Source organism: Sceloporus occidentalis, unplaced genomic scaffold (genome assembly GCF_023333645.1).
Source record: "Sceloporus occidentalis isolate IW3139 unplaced genomic scaffold, rSceOcc1.0.p SCAF_6, whole genome shotgun sequence".
In the NCBI taxonomy this organism is placed as follows: domain Eukaryota; kingdom Metazoa; phylum Chordata; class Lepidosauria; order Squamata; family Phrynosomatidae; genus Sceloporus; species Sceloporus occidentalis.
In genome coordinates, this window is record NW_028316986.1 from 135830667 (window position 1) to 135857569 (window position 26903).

The following is a 26903-nucleotide window of genomic DNA, read 5'->3' on the forward strand; positions in this document are numbered from 1 at the left end:
GAGTCAATTTATGAGTATGTATGCCCTCATTGGTCTGTTGCATTTTATAGATAATAACATTGGGCGGTACACACTTGGGTGCTGTGGACCTGAAAAGGACATTAAATTTAATGCCCCCTCCTGAAATTTTCATGGTGTACTTTCTTAATTGGCATAAGCACATAAGGTTTTCAAAGACCTTCCCTTACATAATGCAGTGCTATGTAGAATTTGGGACATACATATTAAGACTGGTTGAAATTTATTTATATTGTCTGATGGACATGTAAAAAGCATTCATAACAAAGTTATTGAGAAAGGATGTCACTAACATTAACCAAATATAACCAATAAATGGCTAGAGATTATGAGAATTTTCATTCTATGCATTTATTCACTCTTTATAACAATTAAGAACGCATGTTGGCAATTTTCTTTGAACACAGTGCATATATTTTTAAATAACTTTCTATACTGCAGTCAATTTACAGAATTTCATTCTCAACAAAAAGGAAGGTTTTTCAGTTTATTTGTCCAGCAAAGCTCATTAAGATGTATTTTTCTGTATATGTACTATACTATACTTTGTAGTCTCCTATTATCCTAAGCTCTGCAAAATTACTTCCTGAAACAGGCAAATGAAAATGAAAAGAGTTGTTCAAGAAGCAGGCTGTTTCCACATAATATTAAACAAACTTTTTTAAAGAAATCAATATTAGTTGTTGGAAATGCAACAACACTCAGAGCAATAGCAATAGGGTTAATGAGTATTTCACTAATCTAAAAATGTCTTATCCAGCTATTCTAGGCTACATCAGCACTGCAAAAATAGCCCTATTTGACACCACTGACTGCCAAGGCTCAATGCGATAGAATCCTGGGAACTGTAAGTTTGTAAGACATGTAATCTTCTCTCTGTCAGAGGGCTCTGCTACCACAACAAACTACAATTCCCAGAATTCCATAGTATTGAGCCATAGCAGTTAAAGTGGTGTCAGACTGGATTATTTCTGCAGTGCAGATGCAGCCATGTCTTTTCTCCCCACCTCTTCTCTCTGCCTCCTTTTTGCTCTTCCACAGTTCTAAAAGTAAAGTTAATTTAGGCCTGAAACACATGAGCCAAATAAGGTAGCCTCTGGCCACTTTGTGGCTATGGTATTCAAATGATGCATGCCCCCAAAGCAGCCAGAAGCCACTTCCACTCGGGTGAAAGTCTGGCACTGCAGCAAAAACATGTGGAAATAATCTGCTCCTAGCGGTGCTGTCTCGGGACTGCAGCACTGGCCTGCTTTGGAAGTGGGCCATGCAGTCACCATGGTCCCAGTGTGATCATGGACGGAGCTGACAGAGGCCACCATCTGCTTTGGTCCTTAGTCCAATTCCTGTTCTAGCTCAACTTAGCCTAGCACCCTTAGAGAGCGTTTCCATCTCTAATTGAGTTCCTACAATAAAAGTTTACTTTATTTCCTATGTACTTTGGTGTCAATATTGCTTAATCATAGCAGCTAGCTGCTGCACATATGCACTCTCTATTGTTCATTTTATCAAAAGTTCAAATTGTAATTTAGTCCTTGCTTCTCAGCTTGAAGAAAGATTCAAAAAGTTGCAATGGCTCTCTAAATCATTAACTTTCATGTTTGGTTTCAATATTTAAAATCTACAAGTGGACAGAGCCTTTAAGAGAGCACTTGCAAACTCTGTGCAAATTGCCACAACATCAATGAGACTGATGATGGCCTGAGTTACAAATGGAAAAACAAACTGCTTCTACTTGTAGTTTCGTACAAAAAATATCCATTTTGTATCTCCCCAAACTATTAATGAGATGGAGTGGATCTTGCCTCACAAATCTATAGACCTTCAAAGATTGCTATTTTTTATTTTACTTTATTTTTGCGAAGAAAAAGTGCAAATAAGTCTATGTGTACATTTAAAAAATAAACATGACTTAATTTGGGACATTTGGGGGGAAATGTGCACAGCCAGTCAATGGGAACTTGTGTACAAAAATTCCTATGTGTACATAAATACACATTTTAAACAAAAAAGCACAAATATAAATATACATTTATAAGTAGGAAGAAAAAAACCTTTGCAATCAAATATGTAGCCAAGACAGAATAACAATGTGTGTGATTCTATGAAACAAAACAAGACATGTGGATTTTTATAGCCTCATTTATGTTTACTTTTATTCTGTGAGATAAAATCATAATTAAAATTGTGAAGTCGAAGGCTTTCATGGGCAGCATCCATAGTTTTTTTGTGGGTTTTTCAGGCTATGTGGCCATGTTCTATAAACTGGCGAAGGGAAGGATGAATCCCATGAGATCTTTTGCATATCAGGACTTTTTATACACATGCACACAAAAATATACAGTGCTACCTCGGGTTACGAAATTAATTCGTTCCGCGGCGCCGTTCGTAACCCGATACATTTCGCAACCCGAAAAGGCTTTCCGTTAGCGCTGGAAAGCCGCTAGCCGCGCTTCGCATTTGAATTTCGCGCCGAAATGAATTTCGTAACCCGAAAAATCTTTCGTAACCCGGAACAGTTTTTTCCAATCTAACTTTTTCGTACCCCGGAAATTTCGTAACGCGATCAATTCGTATCCCGGGGTACCACTGTATTCAGAAAACAATCTTTTTTGTATAAAGTTTTGAATAGAAAATTGTATACTGCACATAGTGATAGTTTTTGTAAACATTTAGCCCACAAAAAGCCCCAAATTTGAAAAATAAAAAACATACACAAAAGTCTCATAATCTCACCTAAAGAGGACAAAACCATGGAAATTCTCCCTAACTGTGTCTGAGGTGGGGGTGGGGGAAATGCTACCATTTTCATGCTTACATCCAAAATAGATTTAGGCCCATTAATTTCCGGACACTTTCTGGTTACATATGTAGAACATTTTTTTTGCAAACCACAAACCTCGGCCCAACCTAACCAATGGGCTAGAGAAACTATCTGCTAACCAGCTTGCTTTATCCACTTTATATCCCAATAAATGCAACAAAACGTACTTCCCAATAAATTATGTAAAACAAAATAATAATGTAAGTCAGTGTAACTTGGGTTGATTGGTTCCCAGAAAAAGAACACAGTAGTAGATAGTCTATGTCCAAGCATGTTAAGTGTTGAGAAGTTAGTAAGTTAATAGGAGCAGCTGCCACACTGCAGAAATAAAGCAGTTTGACATGGCTCAATGCTATGGAATTCTGGGATTTGTAGGTTGGTAGGGCACCAGAGCTCACTTACAAGGAAGACTAAATATTTCACAAAACTACAAATCCCAGCATTTATAGCAAGGAGCCATGCCAGTTAAAGCAGTGTAAAACTGCATTGTTTCTAAAGTGTGAATACATCCCGGGAATGCAAAAACCCAAATACAAGATGTCTACTATGTCTAACTTTATTATGCAATTCCAGCATTACATTTAATAGCTATTAACTTATGAGGTATATACCCACATAGTTGCCAACCACATTGATAGCCTTTACATTCACACTAGGCAAAACATGAGAAGGCTTACTCATTAAAGAACACTTAGGGAGAATGTGGCCTGTAAAAGCTGAACATTCTAGAAACTGTTAATTTGGTGGGTTTTATTGCTTATTTTTTATACTTTTTAATCGTGCTATTACCCGCCCCGATCCTCAAAATGGAATAGGCAGGATATAAATAAATTTACATTTCATTTCATTTCATTAATAAGTAGGACAGTTCATCTTTATACCGGAGTTAAAGCCTTTTCCTCTTGCATTTCTAAATAAACCTCAGCATATATCCCTTGTTTTTGCTATTTCCATCATGTTCAGGACTTAGGCCCAGGACAGATAGGCCAAAAGCAGCATGCCGCCACCGATACTAGGGTTCGGGAGCATGCAGAACACTAGCGTGTAATGGCGGTGGCATCATGGTGGTGTCCCATCCACATGGGCGCCGCCATGATGACGTAAGTGAAGTGCAGCATACAGAAGTCGCTGTGCATCACTTACGTCACTGGTACGCCAATGGGACACTCATGACTTGCCCCAGGCACCTTAAAAAGAACCAATTTTTCCGGGTTCTTTTTACTGCAGAGGGACGTTGCACGGTTTGGCTGCTGTGGCCTCCCTGTGGAGTTATTTGGATGCCTCCAACCCACCCTTTTGGGGCGGTATGTACCACGTCTTAGACAACCCAAATAATGTGTTACTTGTAATTCACTCACTTTTGCAATAACTAATAAAAACTATATGACCTTGTGGTTATAACATAACAAGGGACCTTCATTCTATCTGCAGTGTAACTATAATTGTTGTAAGTTGCTTTTAAAGTTCTAAGGAATGTACAGCCATACTAAGTTATATTTTGTATTACAACCCAGAGGCTTGTAGCTTTCTGATCTTTTTGTAAAAAATACCTAAAAAGGATTTTCTTAGTTCCTTTCAAATAACAAGAAAGCAATAGGTTACTTCTTTTTAAAAAAATGCAGCTGTAATGGTAGCTAACTATTTTTGGGTCCTTAGAATGATGACTGTAACTACCGTATATACTCGACTATAAGTCGACCTCATGTATAAGTTGAGGGCAAGTTTTGAGAGCAAAATTATGGATTTTGGTATGACTCTTAGATAAGTTGAGGGTAAAATTTAGGAGCATGCAACAAAGGATCTAAATGATGAAGCAAAGGAAAACAATGCCAAAGAACCTACAAAATTATGGCAGGCATAACTCTTTGTGCTCACTCTTAAGGCTGGATGGAAGAGAGAGCAGAGGGCAGTCAGTGCTTCCAGGAGAGATTGCACTCTTGCCTTTTTAAAAAGAATTTATAGTATTTACCTTGACCCATGAATAAGCCAATATAAGCCAAATTTCTAGACTTATACATGAGTATATACAGTAATTGCTTTTTACTGTATTCATCAGCATTGAAAATTTTGTTTTCAAAAGCAGTAAGTCACTTTTTAGAGGTTAGTTACCATTAGAACTGTAACATTATTATCTGCAGAAAGAGAACTATGTCCAGTCAGAGAGTATGTCTGAAACCATGGAAGAGAAAATGCAGTAAAAATTTGAGGTGCTTAATAGACATGACAGCATTAGTATTTGATACCTGGAAATGAAGATTCAAAAAGAAATACCCTTTGTATTCTCCTCTTTGAACTATTGCAGTAGGGAGAAATCACATACTATTCCTAATTCTTATATAGTGCAATTAATTTTGCTTTGTAGTTTTATATTGTTTAGATTTTTAACAGTAAAAGAAGAAATATTTTTCAGAGGATATAGCAGTAATTGGTTTCTAATAATATCTGCTGATGGTATACAGTGACTCTGATGTGTTTTAAAATAATTTTTTACTCATAGCTTTGAAATTACCTGTTTAGATAAGACTACTTTCAGGTAATTTTGCAAGAAAAAAATACACATTCGGTTGGAGCACAAAGTTATAGAAGCACTTACATTTGCACTGTGATCACTTCCACTAACACAGATGACATCTTGTTTTTGAATTGTCAGTACCTCTTTTGAAAGCTTCAGTCGGATTTCATAGGCATTTCCAGATATTTCGTCGTATAACAATGCAATTCCAGTTTTTGTCTGCAGAAGCAAGGTAATACAAACAGAATTTACAGTGTTAGATTGACAAGACACTCTTTTTTTAAAAAAAAAAAGGTTAAGTGACAAAGTTGAACACACACAACATAAAAACGTATTTCCTTATCTGTTTGCACATCTGTGTAGTATGAAACAATGAACTTAATGAACTAGTAGCCAGCACTGTAGCTTTTGGAATTTCACTCCAAATGTTGTTGGACTACAACTCGTGACATTCCTCACCACTGGTTATGATTCTAGCGGTGCTGGAACAACATCTGTAGGGCCACACAGTCTCAATTTCTGGACTAATCCTGTTACTTGTCTTCTACGAGTAACAGATAAAGACTTGTCTTGTCCTGGGTTTGCTTAGCAGCCCAATTCTTTTAAACCCCTTTAAAACAACTCTTTAGAATTCCTTTAAAGTACTGATGGTGCAGTATTGTGTGAATGTTAAGTCTTTCCATAGTCTTCTGGAAGTGACACAGAGTACTGCAAACAACCTGAATCTCTTCTTCTCACAAAATATAATTCTTTGAGCTCCCTGCAAGCAAAGGTGCTACAGGCCAAGGGACACTAAAATCTTCCTCAGCAGTGAGAAAGGAAATAACAGATCTCTTTCTTTGTACCAGCAAAGAGAAACATATAATTGAATCCAAATCCTACTAGCCTCTGAACTAAAGACACAACTTTGCAACCAAGTTCTTGATGTTTTCGGAGCCGGACTGAATTGATGACACTTGTATTGTACATGAACTAATTTACACAGAATCATTCACACACACACACACACACACACACACACACACAGCTATGTAGATAATATATTTCAGAAATACCCGCCCCTCTCTCTGTGTGTGTATGTATTTCTCAGTTACTTTCATTTCTTTTTCAAAATAAAATAATAAAGAGAAAAATATCAACAAAACCACAAGGCAGCTGCCAAAGTACTCATTTTTATCTGTCATTGTATCAATCACAAGTAAAAGTGTCAAGAGACAACATGCAGAAGCAAAGGCACAATAACAATAATAAAAGCTATCAAATGATGTGGTGGAGAAAGGAGTTTTTGGCTACTTGAAACCATAAAAAGCAAGCAAATTGACATGCTGAAAAGGCATGGAAGGGGAGGGAGGGACATCCTATACACTTACAGCATTTTCACAGAGCATTTCGGAGTTCTAAAAGAGTAATGGATTTTAGGTTTTTTTCTAGTCAATGATTATACGTTCTCTGTGAAAATGCAGCTATTTTCTTTGAAATAGAAAAGAACAGGGTCAGATGGGAAACTGGTCCTTGTCTCTTCAAATATTCCCTGTGCAAAATAGTAAAATAGTAGTTGATACTGCTTCAGAAATAGGCAGAAAGCATGGAAATGCACCAGTGGCTGTAAGCAATGGCACAAGACAAACAATGGGCAGATCAATATCTAAGTAGAGGCATGGCAGGAATATCAGACAATCACTAATAGTAAAATCAATCATTAGTAATATGCATAGATGTGCTCAGTTCAGCCAAACACAGTTTTCAGTTCAAGTGTCTATTCCTTCCAAACAGATTTTTGGGTTACTGAGGTGTGTGTGTGTGCGTGCGGGGGGGCGGGGGGGCTGTGAAGGGGAGAGATTGATGAAATCTGGCTGCCCATGCTGTTCCTTGACTGTCCCATCTGCCTGGAGATGGTGGTCTGCAGCAGAGTCTCTGAACAAGAGAGAATGCAAGCCACTCCCTCTGGCTTATTATAATGCAGACTCAAGAGATATAAAAGCAGGTCTTCTATGGTGCCCCCTTCATATTGTCATGAGAGCATGGGTACCATCCTCTTGGCATCTGCTGTCTGGTGTGACTGTTTCCTTCCAGTTTAGATTTGTGCTACTATTCTGTGACAGGACTGATTATTTTTTGTTGTTATGTATTTAGTTACCTTAGTGGAGCTATTTTTCTTTGGTCCTGTAAAATAGGAAAGAGGAAATGGCTTTAAGTTACAGACGTTTTAAGTGAGAACTTGTGGTATAGAGCTCTGCCTCTCCTACCCTGAGTAAGAGATGAGGGTGGAGTGAGTAATATACAAATGTATGTGGATGTGTGCTTGTCCTGTGCCCCAGGTACAAAATGCTGGCAGATTAAGAGGGAAAACATTTCATTATGTGCAATGTAAATATCAATCTGTTTCTAATAGCACCTTTTAAATGGTTTTAATTTGTGCTAATGGGTCCATGATGAGCATAGTTGGGTTGGATGAAGACCTATGTGCTGAATTTGTGAAAAAATATGGTTCGTGCTGAAAGGTGAATGCATGGGGTCACTGAGCAACTTGTGTGAAAGTGTGCTACTGGGAAGTAGGAATATTCACTTATGTTAAGGGCATAGTAAAACGGAAAAGGATGCTAAATATCTCAGGGCTGTGAAGGTATATTGAATGGGGGACATGTCATCTTAGGAGATGATTCATGACTTGTGCTCATGAGAGGGCTACTTGGGAAGAGGGTAAAACCAGGGAAAGTTCATGTGGGCACTGAGACCCAAGAGGTGACCACAAAAAGAGGATCAAGTGGATAGACTCCAACCATTGACCTCATGGCCTCTGCTGCAATAACAGCTGTTTGTAGTAATAGTTACCAGAGGTGTACCCCTGTTGGTTTGTTGCAGCAAAAAAATAGCAGAGGACCATAGCAATTTAAAGAGTAAGAAGTAGGTTACTCAATGCAGCTCCAGCTCATTTAGTAGAAGATAAAGGAAAAATTTTGATGGACACCTGAAATGTTATAGAAAGTCCCTACTCGCCTTCACAGATCTGGGACATGTATTTGGACTTCTGGTCTGGAAAATGGTCAGCTGGCACCATTTCCACAGAAGTATTCATTTTAATCTGGAGAGGAGAGTGGCGTGGGTGGTGTGCAAGTGATTAGGCACAGGCTTGGAGACAGGTTCCAATTGGTTCCCTTCCTTCTTGCCTTGCAGTGGTTCCGGTCCTTCCTCTCGGGCAGGTCTCAGAGGGTGCTACTCGGGGACTGTAGCTCCAGTAAGAGGTACCTCACTTGTGGGGTTCCTCAGGGGGCTATTTTGTTATTTAACATCTATATGAAGCCGCTGGGTGAGATAATACGGAGTCATGGTGCTGGGTGTTATCAGTACGCTGATGACACCCAAATCTATTTCTCCGTATCTCGTTCATCGGCCTTGAATTCTGATGGCATCTCTTCTCTCAATGAATGTCTTCAGGCAGTAATGGGCTGGATGAGGAAAAACAGATTGAAACTGAATCCAGACAAGACGGAGGTGCTCATGGTAGCGGCCCCGAAACCAAGAATTGGGTTGCAAGCTCCAGTCCTGGATGGGGTCACACTCTCCTCCAGTGACTGTGTTCGCAGTCTGGGGGTGCTCCTTGACTCGCCGCTCCTGATGACAAATCAGGTAAATGCGACGGTCAGGAGTGCCTGTTATCAGCTTCGGCTGATATGCCAGCTGCGCCCTTTTCTGGAAGTAAGGGATCTCGAGACAGTTGTGCACGCGCTGGTAACCTCACGCCTTGACTTCTGTAATGCACTCTACATGGGGCTACCCCTGTGCTTGACTCAGAAATTACAGCTGGTTCAAAACATGGCAGCCAGGCTTGTCTCAGGAACATCTAGGAGGGACCACATTACTCCGGTTTTGAGGTCCCTCCACTGGCTGCCTATCAGCTTCCGGGCCCAGTACAAGGTGTTGGTTATCACCTTTAAAGCCCTAAATGGCTTGGGTCCAAGCTATCTCAGGGACCGCCTCCTCCTGTACAATCCTCCCCGCGCTCTCCGGTCCTCTGGGAGGAACTTACTGCAGCCTCTAAAATCTAGGCTTGCGGCGACCTCCCAGAGGGCGTTCTCTGCTGTCGCCCCCAAACTCTGGAACGACCTGCCAAATGAGATCCGTCAGATAACATCATTAGACAGCTTTAAAAAAGCGGTCAAGACGGATCTCTTCCGGCAGGCCTTTCCAGACTAACCATCCCGGCCCAGGGTCCCTGATTCCCTCATTCCTCCCGTGGCCCCATCTTAGTGATGGTCAAGGATCAACAGAGGGATATCAGGGTTTTTAGTTTAATTGCTGTTTTTATGCTTGATATTGTGTTTTTAATATGTTATACTGTTTAATATTGTCTTAAGGGGGGGGAGGGATAAAGTGTTTTTAATTGTTGTATTTTATATTTTACTGTTGTCAACCGCCCGGATTGGTTTGCCACAGGGCGGTATATAAATAATAATAATAATTATTATTATTATTATTATTGGTAAAGAGGGAATAGAGAGTCTGTCCATGAAGATCAATAAATTCCATGGAGCTCCTGGTGGCCACATAAGTCAACCAAAATGGGTTGGAGAAGGAATCAAGGGACAAAGACATCAACTCTTCCTTGCCTGCCATTGTGAGCCTGAATGGATATTAACCAGCTGAATCTGCATTTCTTTTCTAAGTACCATATATACCTGGCTGTAAGTAAACCTCATGTATGTCAATGGCAGGTTTTGGGGGCCGAATTAAGGATTTTGATAAGATCCATGGATAAATCAAGGGTAAAGCCTACATGCATGTAACAAAGGTTCTAAAGGATAATGAAAAGGAAAACAATGCCAAGGAACTTAGAAAATTCCAGCAGACATAACTGTTTCCCATTAGAATACATGCTAAATTTCAGAAAAATCTGTTCCATGGTCTTGGTGTTATGACAGTGACAGGAATATGGACACACATCATTTGGTATTATAGATTTGCTGAACGGCAGGCTATCTAATTATGATGTAAGTAAATTTATTACCATATATAAAAATCTAAAGGTAAATAATAATAATAATAATAATAATAATAATAACTTTATTACGGCCATTTGGCCAGCACAATTACAAAATTCCAGTTTAAAACACAACAGATTAGAGAATATAAACAAATTACAGTCTATAAAAAGTAAGGATAAAAAGCAATGATAGAACAGAAAGGTACATAATAGGAATCACACCCAACATCTTTTTTGAATTGTGGTGCCCAGAACTGGACACAATATTCCAGGTGGGGCCTGACCAGAGCAGAATAGAGTGGAACTATTACTTCCCTTGATCTAGACACTATACTTCTATTGATGCAGCCTAAAATCCCATTGGCCTTTTTAGCTGCCTCATCACACTGTTGACTCATGTTCAGCTTGTGGTCTACTTGGACTACTAGATCCCTTTCACATGTAGTCTGGTTCAGCCAGGTGTCCCTCACCCTATATCTGAATTTCATTTTTCTGCCCTAAGTGCAGTACCCTACATTTTTCTGTGTTGAATATCATTTTGTTAGCTTTGGTCCAGCTTTCCAATTTATTCAGGTCAATTTGAATTTTGATCCTGTCCTCTGGGGTGTTAGCTACTTCTCCTAATTTGGTGTCATCTGCAAATTTAATGCCTCTAATTCTGTCATCTAAGTAATCTGTAAAGATGTTGAATAGCACTGGGCTCTATGGCACCCCACTGGTCACTTCTCTCCAGGATGAAAAGAAGCGATCACTTTCAACTATACAGACTTATAATGTGCTTCATTTATTACTTATGTTAAGTCTCTACACTAAAATTCTTTTTAAAAATAGCCTTAAGTTATAACATAGGCATTTTCTGTTAATGGCATTAGCCTTCGAACAAGAGTAACAAAACAGTTAAGCATTTGCAAGTGATATAGTAGATTCTGGTTCTAGGTATTTCTCACACATATATTTCCAGCATCTAATACCCACCTTCACCAGAGCCTCTAATCATCAAAAGGCCTCAGGCATGATCCACTATTTTTTCTCCTACCAAATATGACTTCATGCAAAAAGCTCTTTAGAACTAGCCTTAGTGTCATAAACAGGAAATTCAACTACATTACTGAAAGACTACAGCTTTTTCCACTTTCCAGCTTAAAAAAAAAAAAGGGGGGGGGGAGGATGAGTGGGAACTTATAACTAATGATGACACAATCCTCTCAAACTCTTCAACTGTACAGACTTATAATGTGTTTCATTTATTACTTATATCAAGTCTCTCCACTAAAAGTCTTGTTAAAAATAGCCTTAGGTTATAATGTAGGCATTTTCTGTTAATGGCATTAGCCTTGGAACAGGAGTGATTAACAGCTGGTTCTCAATCTGTGTGATCTTAATCATGAGAAAGTAAGCTGTAATGGCTTGTTTAATTACTGTAAACACAGTGTGTCACCCGCTAATTAGATATGATTGATTATTGTCAACCTCATTCTTTGCTCAAGACAGCTGACACAAATATGTGAATCCAATAATACATGCTTGGAATGAACTTTCAGAATGTCACTTTCAGGTAAAATGACAGGTATTAGAAACAAAAAAAGTTAGCAGCACTGAATGTAGGACTGATAAATTGCTGGGAACATGGTCAGTGGCATTCATGTAGATTGTATCAGGTAAAGAAATGTTTAAACAAAACAAAAGAAATATCAGAATATCTTATTTTAAACTGAAAAGTAATTTTGGATAACAGAACTGAAGTTTAAAGGCATTGTAGTATTGTCCACAGCTTCAATTTTGCAGATATAATAGACATGGCTGCGCTGTGGTTAGGGACAGCCTCCATTGTCTTGTAGTGATGAGTGCATGTGGCCATGCCACTGTTAATTTCCATTGTCCCGAATGGTGGCACAGCCACATGTAAGCACCACCACAGGACAATGGGGCTGTCCGTAATGGTGACACGACCATGTTCACACACCATCATTAGGGACAATGTGAGGTTGAGCACCCACAGATTTTGATATCCATTGGGGGAGGGTCTGGAACGGATTCCCCGCTGATACCAAGGGCCAACTACAGTACTTAATTTTTGTTAAAAAAACAACTAGATGACAAGAAATAATTTCAGAACGTCTGAAAGATTGTTACATTTCATGTCATTTGTCCATTTACTACTGGCATTCTTATCTAACTCTTAAGCACAGACCTTTAATATTGTTCCATATTCATTTATTCTGATTCACGTCACAGAATGTTTGATATAATCTGCTGCTATAAACTGGTTGGTATTTAATTAAGTCAGTACACACCAAAAGGGGATATTGTTTACACACACACACACACCACTTTGTAACAGAGGGATTTATCACATGAGCCAAATGACAGCATTAGTAAAAGGAACCAGATACCTAACATTTTGCAACTAGGCACTCATGCTGTCTTCCACACTGCTCCCTAACCCTCCTGCCCTATGCCCTACCCAGCATGCCTTTCAAATTATAGTTATTTATTTTTAACACAATTCTAGAGGTATGCTAATATGATTTTGAAAAATGAAAAGAGAAGATTTTTTTTTAATTTTAAAAAAAGGGAGAACAGCTTGGGAATAGTGAGGGGGAGGAGGCATGGGGAAAAGAGGAGACACTGACAGGATGTGACTACCCCATACTGGAACTGCCATGGGAAAAACCTATAATACCTGAGGAGTAATGCTACAGTTGCACATTTGGGAACTCTTTGACAAATTTCCCCCATCAATGACAAGGTGCTCTCTAACAATGATTTGAGGGCAAGGAAGAGATGAGATATAGATGTCATCGTACTTCCAAGGGGGCTATTTTCCAACTTTAATGGTGACTTAAAAGCCACAGCCACATGTGATAAAGCCCAGACTTCTTTAAGCAATTTAAAACATCAAACATTGTACCATCTGTTTACTGGATGTTACTGTTAATCTCATCTTTAATGATGCTATCAATTGAATCAGAAAATGATTATTTAAACATTCTCAGAAAACAAATTAAAACAAACAAGGATGAGACTATATATATTTGTCATGCTTCCCTTTATATTTTTCTCATCGAATCTTCAATTTTCATGACAGTGTTTTGTGGTCAGTTATACAATTATCACTTGAATCAAGATCTTTGTTTACCAACCACCCTATTAACTTGCCAGGATGTATTTTTGTCAAAACCCTTTTCAATAACGTAAGCATGCACATCTATGTTCATATCTCTGCATCTCTTCCCAAGTAGATGTATATACAATTGTGCCCACATTGTTGCAAATCCTCCTCTCAAAGATTGTGTATCCTGCCCTGTTTTTAAGAATAGCTTAAGAAAATGGCTTGTTAAGTTTATTCTGTAGTCTCTGCAAAGCTTGGATATTATCCATTTTGCATACTGCAATAAAAATAGGCCTCTCCTTAAATGGCATGCTGATAATATTGCCTTCTATAAGGAAACTGCTGAGATAAACCCATAGTGAGAGAGTCTTCCAAATTATTTTTCTGCCAACAAACACTGACCAACCCCAGGGTTTTCAGTAGTTAGATATATTTTTCTAAGCTTAACGTTTCATTCCCCTTCTGCTTGCACTGAAGGTGAAATGCAGTATGTATTTGCTTCTCTTCGTCTCTCTCTGAACAGACATAAATCTCATTTATAGGTAAAACAACCATCTGAAACAAAAGAAGATGTTTCTGAGGATAATAATAGGGTCCTATAAATTGTGGTAGGGTGCCAACCCATGTTCAAGCTCTACACACAAAGAGAATGCTTTCCCACAATATGCTTATAGAGGAGTGAAGAGATGTGCTATTCTCTCTAGTCTATTGGTAGAGCCCCCCAGATGGATGGGTGATATGGGGGGCGGGGAGTCAGCAATTTCCATTGCTAGAAATGGCAGAATTGAACATCTGTGTGTGAATGTTAGAGACAGGCATATACATACAGAGCCATTTCTAATAAGCTTGGTGCACCCAAAATTGTCCTGGTGTTTCCATATTCCTTTTATTTTAACAATAGCCATTCAATTATAAATCCCAGCTATGGTGAAATGGTGGGAGATAAATAAACCAATACAAAGACAAAATAAACCCATCCGCTACTCTTTGTACCTTCCTCCAAACATCTGCATGTTTGCAATTTTTCTGCACAGGACAAAATGACACTGTCTGTGTGTATATTTCGAAATCTGAGCATTTTAAAATAGGATCAATTCTGGAAGCATTATTTAAAGAGATGAAATATGATTGATGATGATGATCTGGAAAAATGTGGATTTCAGGCTGTAACTGCATTTTAGTACAACAATTGGTCTGTAGAAGGCAATTTTCTAACCCATAGACAAAATGAAATTCTCAACCAATCCCTAGTACAATTAGGCAGGACCACCATATAGAAATAATACAATACCAATTGGAAAAGAATTGCACTGGCTGTCAATACACATTTGATTTTAATATTTAAAACAATAAATGGTTTTGGACCTCTATATACTTGAGAAGGCATCTGTCCCTATAGATGTCTTCCTGAGAACTGAGGTCTGTTGGAAGGGCTCTCCTCTGTCTCTCACCAATGGAGGCAAAACATTATGGGAAGACATGGGAGAATCCTTTATTTGTTGTGGCACCCAGTTAAGGAATAGCTTCCCCTTGAAGGCTGTTAGGGCCTGATTTTAAGTGATGATTTTTTATATTTTAATTTTTTTATTTTAGTGTGCATTGCCCTGAGATCCTCAGATATAGGGCAGGATATATTTTTTTAAAAAATTAATGAAATAAAAATTAAAACCCTTAACATTTTAGTAGTCTGCTGGCATCTTAAATGTCCATCTGAATCACAGAAAAGGACGTTCCTAGCAGGTTAGTTCCTTACTGGACTAGTAAAATAAATAAATCCAGGCTAGTTGCTTTTAATAAGGTAGTAAACAAAACCTAACATAATTATTGTAAATACCCACTTACTCATAACTTATGACTAATAATGTCTGTTTAGGAATAAATCATATGTGAATCTTCAGTTACTTCCTTTTCAGGATGAGGATATTAGGTTGTTGTTTTTTAACCCAAATCAGGGAAGAAACCACCCAAGATCTAGTAAACAGCCTGAGATTATATAAGGGAGATCTGAATTCCATTCTGGAATGTTATGATCTCTGGCATATCAAAATCTCTTTGCTTTCATTCCTCATCTTACAATTGCAACAGTGAAACCCCCTCTTGTAGCTCCATGATATGATGACAATAAATAAATAAAATGCATGAGAGCTATTTCAATATTAAGGCCTTCTAAGTATATTCATAGATTAAGAACAGCATGGCCTGGATTTGTGCTGTAGGTGCTATTAATGGAATTGGTGGGAAGTTCTTTTAAATCTCTCAAAAATCAGAAAGGTAAATAAGAGAGACAGAAGCATTAAAAGCCCAAGCTTTCAAAACCAGATGCCCTTGAAAACTATCACATAATAAACAAGAAACCTATCAGGGGAGGATTATAGGAAAGTCAGGCTAGTAATTCCAAAGAAAGCAAGCAAAGCTCAAGACATGATGGATAAGAGATTACAGTATGTCAATACAAAAATACTCAGTGCTATTCAGCATAAAGGCAGCTCATCCATATATATGACACAATTCATTGATCAACAGAACTGAATATTTGCTATTAAACAGCCACTGAGAATTAATTTCCAAAATGCCTTTTCCTTTTAATAGTATGCAAATAACGTTCTTTGCATAGAAACAAGATAAATATAAATTTATCCCTGCTCTCAAAGGTTAAGATACATACGGACATATTATTTTTTATATTACTAAACCCTGAACAGAGCTTGAAAAATTATTAATCTGATTATTTTTTTGTTTGCTTGTTTGCTCCTGGAAATATTTCTTCCACTAGTTTTTTCCTAAATAGTTACAAAATATAAATGGAAATAAAATTAGTTTTTTGTGGGGTTTTTGGGCTATGTGGCCGTGTTCTGGAAGATATTGTTCTAGTAGCCCAAAAACTCCACAAAAAAATTATGGATTCCGGCCATGAAAGCCTTCGACTTAACATTGAAAAAAACATTGAAATAAAATTATTCCCCGACTCCTGCCAACCTCAACTAGTGTTTATGTATGTGTGGTGAGGGGGGAATCATACACTAATACAAGAGACAGAAATAAAATTGGTCTCAGAAAATACTGAGTGGCTGCAAATCCACCTCCTGTTTCAAGGCTCTGTTTTTTTACTTCTCAAAGGCATGGAAGAGGGAGCTGATTAGTGCTGGTTGTGACTTATAAAGCCCTGCACAGCTTAGCTCCAGATTATTTGAGAGGCTCTATGTCCCCATACAAACCTGCTAGAGACTTAAGATCTTCAGGAGAAGGCTTTCTCTCAATCCCACCACCATCACAGGCACTTAGTGAAGACGCAAGCGACAGCCTGTTCGGCGACTGCTCCCACCCACGGAAGGCTAGGCTGGCCCCCTCCCTGCTTGCCTTTTGCAAGCAAGCAAAAATGTTTTATTTAGGCAGGGCTTTTTAATATATAATTATGGCAGGGTGGTGTTTATATGGGGAGTGTATTTAACTTTTATATGTTTTTATGTTGATTTTATACTGTTTTAACTAGATCGTTTTAATTGCTTTTAAATTCTTTTTGTCAAATTTTAAAAATGCTTTATCTTGTGAGCCGCTTTGGGCCCCTTTTTTGGGAGAAGGGCAAGATGAAAATGAATATATATATATATACACACACACACACACACAGATACATACATACACACACACACACACACACATATATATATAAAATAGGGAATAAATCAGGATTCTCTGGAATGTCCAGGAGCAAGATTCTCAATTTTGTTAAAAAAGGAGGGGTTTACTCCAGGGTTTTGGGGGCTGCAAAATGGCTGGAGTTACATGTGGCTCATAGGTGATGCCTTTCCCAGCCCTTTTGTAGACAATACTGAGTTAAGGTGAGATAGTCTGAATCAATAAGTTTTTAGTTTCCTGATTTTAGAATTGTATGAAAGATCTCTAACTTGGATGTCATGAGAGAAAGCATTACCCAGAGGTTTATTTTGTTTAATTTGTTTACCTCATTTAAGCTTAACAAGAGGCTAACAAAAGCCACTAATTATGAAAAGTGAACATCTGGAGGCGGCACAGTAAGAAATTATGTAAAAGAATATATCCAATCAATCAAAAATATATATTTGTTCAGTCTGTGCCCAGTTTTAAAAGAACAGTGACTGAAGAATTGTGCCTTTAGTAAAAAAGAAAAGAAAAGAAAAGAAGAAAGAAGAAGACCACAATTTATTTGCAAAGTGGCATTCATTTAAGCACTGCACAGAGATTTTGACAAAATTTTAAATAAGAATATCTTTACAGTTGATCTGTTGACAAGTGGGTTGATTTTTTTTAGGAGAAAATTTATAAAAATCAAAATTGCATATGTAGCCTCCTAAACATAGAATAGGAGAATAGCAAAATAATTAAAAAAACTTTTTAAACATGCTATAGTTAGTATTGTAAGACCATTTCCTCAACATAATGTGACAATTTTAATGAAAATCTCATTCTGAATGGCTTGACAAGTGCCTCTTTCAACAGAAGCACTTTAAAATGTGTATTACTTGTCAAAAGTGCCAAGAGCACAGGTGAGAACTCAAAAGGTGGAATGTGGTGCAGAGAGAAGGTTTAAATATTAATTTTCAGTTTAAAGTGTTTTTTAAAAAGAAGGAAAGAGTTATTTGGGGAATGAGAAAACATTTGAAAGTGAGTGTCAAGAAGACATGAGATTTTGTAAGGAGGATGGGAGTGAGAAATAGCTTTGCTGTATTATCCTGGTCTTGTTACTTTTTGTTAACTCTGCTTAAGAGACTACTAGTACAATGGGCCATGGAAATATTGCTAATAAGCTTCTTGCAGACTTTCCTCCCAGGTTTATAATTGAGAATTAGATTCTAATTTATTCAGAAAAATAATGATAAACTATTGTAAATTCTAAAACTCTGCTTGTGATTAATTAAACAATGACACGTGTATCTATGAATACAAGCACGTACTACCTCTTCTCAAGGCACGCTGGGAACTGACTGAGTGATGACTTGTGACTCATCACTCAGGGACACAAAACTCTTTGTCACACACCCTGAAATTTCACCTTGCACCCCCTGGGGGCATGGACACCCCAGATTGGGAACCCCAGTTCCTTAGAGTAGACCCACTGCACTGAATAAGACTTCCTAGTTACAATTAGGGATGTATTTCTTCACTAAATTAGTTCTCAAAGGAAGCAATGAGTAATTTTAACCATTTTTCCCAATGTAAAAAAGGCTTTGAAAATTGTGACTTCTATTTGCAGTTTGGGAATTATTCTGTGCCAGAAAAGTGTATTTTTGTACAGATAATACAATGTGCAAGAAATGCTGTATGTGCAAAAGACCAGTCTCGCCAGTCCAGAATTTTTCTTATCAGGATTTCCTAACACCTGTGAAACACATGTTGGGTCATTTTTCAATTATTTTCAAATGTTATTTCCATTCCTAGTCACAATGAGCCTAAGTCCCACTGGTTTTAGCAGGACTCTTCTAGCAAAGGATTAATACTGTAAGCAATTACATTGTACACAGCCCAGAATACAAGTAGTAAATGCATTAATTAAGCAATTAAGCAATTGTTATCTATTTATGCAGACAGAAGATAGCTTCTATACAACCAACCAGAAGTACTTGACCATATTCCAAAGAATTATAGCATGTAACTAGTCTGCCAAACATAGGGAAAAAATTTACAAAGACATTCACATAATTGGACATCAGTCAGTAAGCAGTATCCTTTGTTTCTTCACTTTATAAGGCTATAGCACGAGCTATTTCACAGTATTCCTGTGCAGCTCCTTTCCAGAAAACTAAAGAGGAACTTGCCAGCCAGTTCTTGGGAAATTTGCTTGGAAGACCTATTAATTCAGAAAGGTTTTGTCTTGGGAGGCCATTAGATTTGTTTGAGGAATGTAGCAGTTGAATGGAAAGAAAGGGAGCCAAGTTGAGTTGAACCCTTCTTTGGAAGAAAAACCAGTATGGTCATAGAGCAGTGATGGTGAACCTTTTTGAGGCCGAGTGCCCAAACTGCAACCCAAAACTCACTTATTTATTGCAAAGTGCTATGTCCCTCTGGCTTTGTAGTAACAAACTCTGGCAAACTCTGTGCTGGGACGATGGCACATGTGCCCACAGAGAGGGCTCTGAGTGCCACCTCTGGCACGAGTGCCATAGGTTCGCCATCACTGCCATAGAGTATAACACCAGCATCCTGAGACAGGAAAAATGCCTAGGAAGTCAATTTGGACTTGAGAAGTGGGTCAGTGCAGAGTATTTACAAGGCTGGAGCAGATCTGGATGTCTGCCTAGTTTGTGAAAACAGGTAAAACTATTGCTGTAGGTGGCTAATATGTGGACCATTTAATGCCTGAGGCTCACCACCCTGGGATTTATATTGATAGCCTTGATCTTAGGAATGCTTGGAGCTAGCTATCCAGGCATATCTTTCTGACATAATTAAGAAGGCATTAGTATTACAGACCTAGAGAAAATTAATTTTGTTTCAATTAAAATTCCCAGGCTCTCTCAGACAGTATGGTCTATGTGGTCCAAAATAGGAACTTTTCAAAGCTCTAGCCCTCAACACCATACACACATGAGTTTTAGCTGAGACATGAATGCCTTTTCCTTCAATAATATGTGGCTTGTTGTTTCCAATACTTTTGATGTCTGCCTCTTTCTTCCTCTTCCCATGGCAAATAATGGTTCCTTTCTAATTGCACTTCCCAGTTTATTGTTTGAAACTGAGAAGGTCATCTTCCAGGTCTTCTGCTTGGAAGATATGGAATAGTGTCTAGGTTACCAACAAAGGAAATTAGCTTTGCTCCAGTTTCAAGTACTTAATTATTTTTTAAAACCTCTGATTTTTGTTTGTTTGTTTGTTTCATTTAATTTTCAATTCACACCTCATCTCATTTTAGAAGGCAACAACTGAGTAAGGGCTGCTGTAATTTGTTTTTGCTTGCTTTCAAAAATGATGACCATGCTTCAGCATAACATCAGACTTTTGCAGGAAAATACATTCTTTTTCAGATCCAATACCATAAACCACACAGCCTGTATCCTTTTCTGCTTGTAACCTGACTCTTTTATTACTGGAATCAAGGCAGAACGAACAGTAAAGATGCAGCAGATCCAATATAAAAGTGAGACGTGATGTATGGTCAAAATTTTATACTTCATATTAGTGATCATTTGGATCAAATTAGGGATAACTGAGAGCCTGTACAGACAGGCCAAAATAAAGCTGCTTTGTATCACTTTGGAGGTATGCTGTTTAAATGATGCATGTGTCCTAAGAGGCCAGAAGTTGCACCAAACCCATACTCCAGTTCTAAGGCCTGGAGCACAGCTTCTGGTCTCTTAAAATGCATGTGTCATTTAAACAGCATACCTTCCAAGTGACCCAAAGCAGCTTTATTTTAGCCAGTCTGTATGGGCTCTTGAGTCATTAAACATTTTAACATATCTGGAAACTTTTCTGCACTTGTCAGGATATTCTGGGGGCAGAGTATCCTGGCCTTGGACCTGCCTTGACCTCCATCCGTTACCTGGCCCTCTGTTTCTGTGCTTAGGTAGATGTCTAGACAGGCATCCCAGTGAGCTGCCTATCTGTTGCCACCACAGATCAGTCACATCTGAGGTGAGAATGAGGCATCAAGTGGAAATCACATGGCTGGGTGCCTCATTCTGAGCTCAGTGCAAATGACTGGTGATGATAGCAGATGGGCTGAGCAGCTCAGAGGGATGCCTGTGCAGATAGCCACTTCACACAGAAATAGATGGCTCCAGATCTTTCCAGAAAATCCAGAATAAGAAGTATGTTTTAAAAATTCATTTTAAGGCTGTTATACCCTGGTTCTGGTGCTAACACACCAGAGGTCTTGCAGACTGCTTGCACCAGAACAAGGGTTTGGGCTATGTGTCATTTAAACAAGATGATGCTGGAATGGGAGTGGGTGGCCTCAATCTCTCTTTTATGCCTGATTTTTTTTTCTTTAAAAAATCTGTCTACATAAAGGGTGAAGTAGGTACCTCCATTTGAACATCTCCTTGTTCCTCATCTCTGGTTACTAGTTTTCAAATGACCTTGTTACGGGTCATTTAAGGCACCTAGGCTTAAATATCTAACTTAAAGTGGATTGGGACCATCCTCAAATAAAATGATATCTTTTTAAACGATCTTCTATTTGCAAAAGCAAAAAAGAGGCTTAACCTGTAGGCAACAGGCAACAGGTCAGGTTTTTCTCATTAATCTTATAAACTAACAAAAGTTGGCGTAGAATTCAAATCAGCCTCAGATTCTTGGCAGATGTTAGAGGGAAAGAAGGTTATGGTGGATTCAAACAAAGGTCATATAAACAATCTGCTCCAAGAGGACCAAGCAGCAGAAGGCAGCAGTACACGGATATCACACCTGAATCCTAGCTAAACTATGTACTGACCTTTTCTTACTTCCTCCTCCAGAGACAAACTGTTTTATTTTGATTTTCTAAAATGTTCCATATATTTGTTTAATTTTGCAAACACAAAATGTGTCTGTATTTTCCACTGCATCAATAAATAGTTTTTTGTGTGCCCTTCCCGACACATATATACATATATCTCACTGCTTTAAAAACACTGTGGTATAAGTAACGATAAAACCATAAAGGGTTATCTTTGCATTCATTTCTTTTCAGGGTTGTGATGAAAGTTCTCATTAGAACTTTGTTACTATTATGCCTAGAACTACAGATAATGGCTGGTGTCCTGTTAGTGGTATGCACATCTGTAAGTGAACTCTATGCCCACACATGTCTATTTCTGATCAGTGCAGAGGTTGGTATTACCTTCCTCCCTCTGCAGTGACCAAAGCCCCTCCAGCTTACTATAGAGCCACTGTAGTCCATGTTCCATTAATGCTTGGAGAATAGATGTCATCATAGACACTTTAGCCAAATATAGAGAGATTATATTCTGAGGTCCACCAATATCCTCCAGAGATCTCAATGGCTTATGGAATATCTTGTGTCTGACTATGGGGACATAGCTGTTTCAGTAACTCTGAGGTAGTTCTGGGAGGTGGTAAATGGCTCAATGTAACATAGTTCCATATGTGGAACTGCTAAACTACTCTGAACCATCCATGTGACATGAGGATGGATGAGAGAATATTAGAAAATATTTGAATGATACATGAAAAATGGATACAATATGAGAACTGGTTTCCCCAAGTGTTAGGGCAGTGGTTCTCAAATGGTGGGACAGGACTCTCAGGGAGACATGAGAGTTGCTCAATGGGGTGTGTGAGACTTTGGAGACCCTGATCCCTCCTCCTCCTTCTCCTCTTCCTGCTCCTTGCACATCTTTTCTGTCCTGGAGGGGAAGAGTAAGGTAAAGATGGCACTTGGAGCCTCTGCCTGAGGGCAGCGGAGGAGAGCTATTTCCTTGTAAGATGTTAAAATATGAATATATATGAATGTCTGAATGAAAATAGGCACAGTAAACAAATAAAATATCTTTATTGCTATATTATGTCAAGTGGGAGGAGGTATGACACCCAGATATAGATGTAACAGGGGTCACAAGAGTAAAAAGTTTGAGAGTCACAAAAAGAAAAAAACCAATAAGAATAAGAATACTGAATGGACAAGCGTTTCCCCAATTCATTCAGACATATTTTAACTGAGAAGGGCAGATGGACTTTTGCACAAAATAAGCCCAGAACTATGAATAATCCTTGAATCTATGTAGTTTTTGAGAAATGACATTTACAGATTTATATCACTATTCAGGAGGGACCAAGAGAAATGGCAGGCTTGTATTGAATGCCACACTGTTTGATCACATCATCTTCTGTAATCACACCTAAGTTTTGCTTCCTCCACTTTTTGTCAAGGACTGCAGGAACTCACAGTGTAGTGAGGTAAGGTCATGAAGACAAGATTGCTAAACCCTGGCCTTGTGGTTTCTAGTTGGGTGGCTGGCAACCATAGTTTATAAGAAGAATTAAAATTTACTAAGTATACTGTCATGATGCACAGCTATATATGATGCCCATATTAATCACTGTATATGGTTAATAAGCATTTCTATTTAATAACAGTTTCTGTTCAATAAGAGTTTCAAGCAAATTGTGTCTAATCCTAATAGAAAGTTATCTTAAAGTGCCATTTTGACTGAAAAGATGGCCAAAGGGCAGCTTAGGTAATAGTAATGAATTAAAAATGTGCCGAATGCAAACTGCTCAACACCTAAGCATGTTGAAAAATACTTAAGAATGTTTGTGTGCATATGTACCTTCAAGTTGCCTGGCAACCTATGGCAACTCCACGAATTTCAAAGGTTTTTCTTAGGCAGGAAACACTGAGAGGTAGTTTTTACCGTTTCCTTCCTCTGAAATACAGCCTGGTACTCATTAGAGCTGACCATGCATAGCTTCCAAGATCTGGTGCTTTTAGGGTATTTAGCTCCCCCCCCCCCCCCGGTCTTTGGCCCTTATCTTTACGTTGGCACTGTGGGTTTTTGTCCCCGGGCCAGTGGAAGTTTTCAGTGTCTTGTTACCGAGTTCCTTCTTAACCTCATTGCCTCTTTGCCATCTCTGGTGGCAGTTCTTAGCCAGCATAAAATTCACTCAGGTTAGCTGGCAGAAGAGGGTTCTTTCAGCAGAAGGGTATTCTTGGAGCAGAAAGTACCTACTGGACACACTGTTGAGTGAGGATTACACTATTAGAGTGATTGATTCAATTATGTGAATCAGCACAATATGTACATTTGCACTTGTCTTTATAATAGAATATGTTATAGAAATGCTTCTTTATAATGAACAGCCATAGTAAATTCAAGTTCATCATCTCATTTATTTGCCTCACATGTGAAGTTTGGAGACTACCTGATCTGTTCTATGTACCAAGGGATGAAAGCTTTCAATACTAACATTAGTTAATAAAGAATAGAATTTTCTGATTTTTTTTAATTTATAAAAACAATATAAATATACAAATGCTGTATAACAGACTGCTTTGATATCACTGCATCACATATTCCTGTTCTGCACGAATTCCCCTTTTGACTTTGCTTGATGCCTGTTAAAACGGTAAAAATATTCCAATAATATTCAACAAGGAAAAAGAAATGTACCTTCTTAAACAAGGGAGTTAAAATTCTTCAGCTGTAATTCTAAACCTGCAAATCAGTTTCCCTGAAGTGCCAGTTTTGGAATCCCTGAGTGACCTACCAATTGCATTACAGTTTATTATGCTGCTTTCAACTAACTGACCACTGGCAAGCTGGTCAGAACCAAAAGCTAACTTGTCTTATGTTGCTTGTAGATCAGAATATGTCTCATTTTTCTCTATGCTCTTCACATTCTTTCAGTTGGTAAGCATTTGGCATTTAATTTGATGTATACAAGTGTTTTCTTTCCAAATACTGTATATAACTTGAAAGTAGAGGGAAATGCAGATAAAAATGTGAATGCATAAAAGATAGTACTTTGTAGGTGACACTTCCATGAGGAGTGAATACACAAAAAGAGTGAGAACGCAAGAGCAGGAGGGGGTGAGAGAGAAAGAGAGAGCATGAGTGGGGCTGTGATTTACTTCTACTGTCCCTTTTCCAATATACAAATTGCACCATATTATCTCCATAGAGAAGGCTGGGTATACCTGGCTGACTTGAACACAGAGTTCTGAATCATGCTGATAGAAACAGTGCACAGTCTGAACATTAAAATGTCCTGTGCAGATGTTATACTGACTAATGTAAGGTTGGGGTCAACAGTCATGATAGCTCTTCCCCTTCTGTAGATGTTCACTCTGCACAGAAGTAACATCTGAACCATTCTTACAGGATTCAAGAAAGTAGATTTAACTGCCATTCTCAAGCCAGTCTTGAACAGTCTGTAATAATGTAACTAACACCATTTCAACTTCATGAAATGTTGATGACTTCCTTATCCATTTATTTGAAGGTTGAAAACAAAGAGAAGAATACTGATTTTGAAAAAATGTGGCAACAAGCAACGTGTATCAATTTGTCCCCTAATGACCATTGTTAAAACTGAACTCAGCTTATCTCCACACCCATAAAGTTTTGCATTACTATGGACATTCTCGCACAGAGGGGTCATTCCCACTGCAGTTTGCTCCAAAGTGGGATTCGGGGCAAATGACCCTTGTTCCCATTTGAAACTGCTTCCATTCCTCAATGGATCGATCCCAGGAGGAAAGAAGTGGGGCAAACACAAATAACCCAGGGTTTCCTGACACTAGTTTGGAAATGGTTTTTCTGAGAAGAATTGATTCTGAAGCATGCCCAATAAGTGGGAATGCCAGATCAGAATCGATTATTCTTCCTTTTTTTGCAACTGAAATAATTGAAAAATTAAACTACTTGCTTTAGCAATAGATCGATTTTTCAATTATTTCTATATTTTTTAAAAAATTGCCTCTCAGCCTCCTCTTCCTCCCTCTTCCCAGGTCCCCCGGCCTTGCCTTGTTCCCCCTTTTGCAGTGCCTCCCCTCTCCTCCCTTTCTTTCTTCTTCCTTCTCCTTCTCCCCTTCTTTTCCTCCCTTCCTTCCTGCTTCCCTCTTTCTTTCCATTTGCCGCCACTTGCCTAGTGCTGATGGGGCTTGCTGTGCTGCTGCCATACCAGCCAGCACCGGGCAAGTGGCAGCGGTGAAGCAGCAGTGCCAAAAGTTCCACCAGCACTGGACAAGTGGTGGCGGTGCGGCAGCAGCACCGGAAGCCCTGCCAGTACTGGGCAAGCGGCGGTGGTGGGAAGGAAAGTGGGAAGGAAGGAACGAAAAGGAGAGGGAGGGAGGGAGCGAAAGAGAGGAAGAAAGAGAGAGGGGGGTCCAGTTGGGGTCGCAACCTTCCAAAAGGCTTTCCTGGGGTAGGCAATTGACTGAAGGGCTGCCGGCTCCATCTAATGGGAAGAGAAGCATTCCCAGCAAAAAAAACCATTCCACAAAAGGTCCCTTTTCTTAATGAGAACAAGGGAATTTGGGAATCACTTAGAAAGTGGAGCGGAGCCAGATCAGAAAGCGGATTATACCCCAAGTGGGAATGACCCTAGAGACTGCTTATATAGGTCCGTATCTGGACTCTATCTCATACATCTGAAGAAATAGGCTTACGTCTGCAAAACCTCTTGCTACAAATTTCTCTCTTCAGTTAGTCTCAAAGATACTACAAGATCCTTTGCATACTGATTTTCCAGACTAAAATGGCTATGTCTTTGAATTATTTGCTGTATGTCATTGGTGTATTGTGGCAACCTGTACAGAAGCTGGTGATTGGGATCAACAACAAAATACCATTTTTAGAGAAGAGAAAGGTTTATTGGATAAGTATGGATATGGGGAGAGAGTAAGTTGGGTGCTGTTACCACTGACTACAAGAATAGGATAAAGAGGAAGGGATGTAGCAGGGAAGTGAAATCATGCCTGAGACTATATAGACAAAGATCCAACAGAGCAGAAACAACAAAGAGGAACACACCAGGGAAC

General features: G+C 38.7%; 1 protein-coding gene across 4 annotated transcripts in view; it reads right to left on the minus strand.

The window, feature by feature from the left end:
- The window catches only part of SNTG2 (syntrophin gamma 2), a 301906-nt gene that overhangs the window by 183102 nt on the left and 91901 nt on the right, over positions 1–26903 (minus strand). For 3 of the 4 annotated variants that reach the window (XM_089531045.1, XM_089531046.1, XM_089531044.1), the window contains exon 2: positions 5433–5570. In XM_089531045.1, coding sequence (XP_089387171.1) covers positions 5433–5570 — 138 coding nt within the window. Of the gene's footprint in view, positions 1–5432; positions 5571–26903 lie in introns of those variants that run through there. The other variant, XM_089531047.1, reaches the window with a different exon arrangement.